This window comes from Cynocephalus volans, chromosome 9 (assembly GCF_027409185.1).
Source record: "Cynocephalus volans isolate mCynVol1 chromosome 9, mCynVol1.pri, whole genome shotgun sequence".
In the NCBI taxonomy this organism is placed as follows: Eukaryota; Metazoa; Chordata; class Mammalia; order Dermoptera; family Cynocephalidae; genus Cynocephalus; species Cynocephalus volans.
In genome coordinates, this window is record NC_084468.1 from 100,074,733 (window position 1) to 100,077,106 (window position 2,374).

General features: G+C 46.5%; 1 protein-coding gene across 1 annotated transcript; it reads left to right on the plus strand.

Annotated features, from left to right (window-relative positions):
- Positions 1-209: 209 nt before the first annotated feature.
- On the plus strand, positions 210-2,037 carry LOC134386230 (putative monooxygenase p33MONOX). The gene has a single exon (XM_063108348.1). The coding sequence runs from the start codon at positions 513-515 to the stop codon at positions 1,416-1,418; it is 906 nt and encodes a 301-aa protein (XP_062964418.1). The 5' UTR covers positions 210-512; the 3' UTR covers positions 1,419-2,037.
- The last annotated feature ends 337 nt before the right edge of the window (positions 2,038-2,374 follow it).

The following is a 2,374-nucleotide window of genomic DNA, read 5'->3' on the forward strand; positions in this document are numbered from 1 at the left end:
CTCAAGACTATAATCTAACTGTAGTTACCATCCTCCATACTTTACCAAATCAGTAGACTAAATTTTCTCCCTTAGGAAGTTTGCAACCAAATTGAAGTTAAATTAATCTCACTTTAAAGTACAAAGAAGGACATGCAACACTAGTGTTTGTTTTGTGACAGATAAAAGAGAAAGCTCCCTTAATGTTCTCTTCTCGGTGTTGGGGACCTTTGGTGTTGCCGCCGCTCTCACCATGGCTTGGGTCTGGACTGCGCCACAGCCTCTCGGGAGACGTGGGTCCTCGAAGCCTCTTTAGTGCCGGAGTTTGGGCCGCAGGCAGCTCAGCGGCAGCAGGAAAGCAGAACCTCTGGATGGACTCTTCCTGGGAAGCTTTGCTAATTAGCAGCAGCTGGACAATGTTCCTCATTAACATCTGTTTGTCAGCATAGTCGTCACATCATTTCACTGTGGTGGCAGGGACTCAGCTCCGAATTTTATATAGAAAAAGCACCTGGATCCCAGTCTTTCTTTCAATGGCTTCAAGACAACCAGAAGTACCTGCTCTTGAGCCTAGTGGGCCTCTAGGCAAGATGTCTCTGCCTATCGGGATGTGCCGCTGGGCATTCAGCTATGATGATGCCCTCGAGGACCCTACGCCCATGACTCCTCCTCCATCGGACATGGGCAGCATCCCCTGGAAGCCAGTGATTCCAGAGCGCAAATATCAGCACCTCACCCAGGTGGAAGAAGGAGATTCCCCTGCCATGACCCTGTCATCGGCCACTGACATTATGGACAAGGTCCCAGTGGTGAAGGCTAGAGCCACCCATGTCATCATGAATTCTCTGATCACAAAACAGACCCAGGAAAGCATTCAGCATTTTGAGCAACAGGCAGGGCTGAGAGATGCTGGCTACACACCCCACAAGGGCCTCACCACCGAGGAGACCAAGTACCTTCGAGTGGCAGAAGCACTCCACAAACTAAAGCTCCAGAGTGGAGAAATAACAAAAGAAGAGAAGCAGCCTCCATCAGCCCAGTCCACCCCGAGCAGCATCCCCCATTCGTCCCCTAAGCAGAAGTCCAGAGGCTGGTTCACTTCTGGTTCTTCCACAGCCTTACCAGGCCCAAATCCTAGCAACATGGATCCTGGAAGTGGGGATAAGGACAGAAACTCGTCAGATAAATGGAGCTTCTTTGGACCAAAATCCCTCCAGCAGTATGATTCAGGAGGTTTTGCCGCCCAGGCCTACGGAGGAGCCCAGAAGCCCTCTCCAATGGAAGTGATCAGTGCCCAGGCCACCCGAATGGCTGAAGATCCAGCAAACTTCAAGCCACCCAAAATGGACATTCCAGTGATGGAAGGGAAGAAACAACTGCCACGGACCCATAAGCTCAAACCCCGTGACTTGAATGTGCTCACACCCACTGGCTTCTAGAGCTCTTTCTTTTCCAGGGACTCTGGATAGAGGGTTTATTTCATTCCCCCTTTACCTTGGCTCTGACATAGGAAAGGCATATTTGAAAAAACCTCTTAAACTGAGGGTAGAGCTGGAAACATTTGGTTTTTGAGACACATTAGTGTAAAGCTTGTCCTTCTGTGAAAGAAGCCATTTTGTAGTGCTTTAAAGTTAGATTAGATCATCTCAGCAGTGATGTATGGGGGACCTCATGATCTATTTTTGTATCATTTACCCTAGACAAGAACTTTGATCATTGCTTATTAGGTAAATAATGTTTGTGCTCTTCCAAAACCCAAGTTTCTTGATTCTTTTGCCATTGTCAGCATGAACAGTGACAAATCATGGCATAGAGGTGCTCACTGAGTAGTCTAGACAACTTTGGCCCTCTTGACTGCTGGTGCTGTGCTCCAGCCTTATCAGGGGGACCTAAGATCTGTTCGAGATTTGGATACAGTTAAAAGCCAGACTTGGCAGGGACCCCCCTTTCTAGGCTGAAACTGGAATCACCTTGCTTTTTGGTGGAACTGATGGGTCTCTTTGTTCTCCAGCCTGTTCTTTTTGTGGTGGCTCTTGGGCTGGTGCTGTTGGAGGGAGCTTTCTCTTTTACATGGATTGATTTAAATAAAAAGAAAACCTTATCAATCTGTGTGAACATACCAAGACACTATAAATTTTTCAGTAATTTTATCAGCCTATCTAGCCAATATCTCCTGCAATACTTACTATGTGATTTAGCCTCTGTGGCTTAAATACAAAGCTAAATTGTAAGTGCAAGAGTTGATTGTGGTCAATCTAGGATTTCTAGGGAAGGTTTTAAGGGTGGCAGACAGAATACTGAATACTTTTGTGGGGGATTGGTGTTGAAAGTCTTACTGAAGTAGATACATATTCGGTATTAATAACAGCTTCTTTCAAGTATTTGCCCACTACTA

Coding starts and splice junctions, on each gene's coding strand:
- LOC134386230 (XM_063108348.1), top strand. CDS start 513: ATGGCTTCAAGACAACCAGAAGTACCTGCTCTTGAGCCTAGTGGGCCT.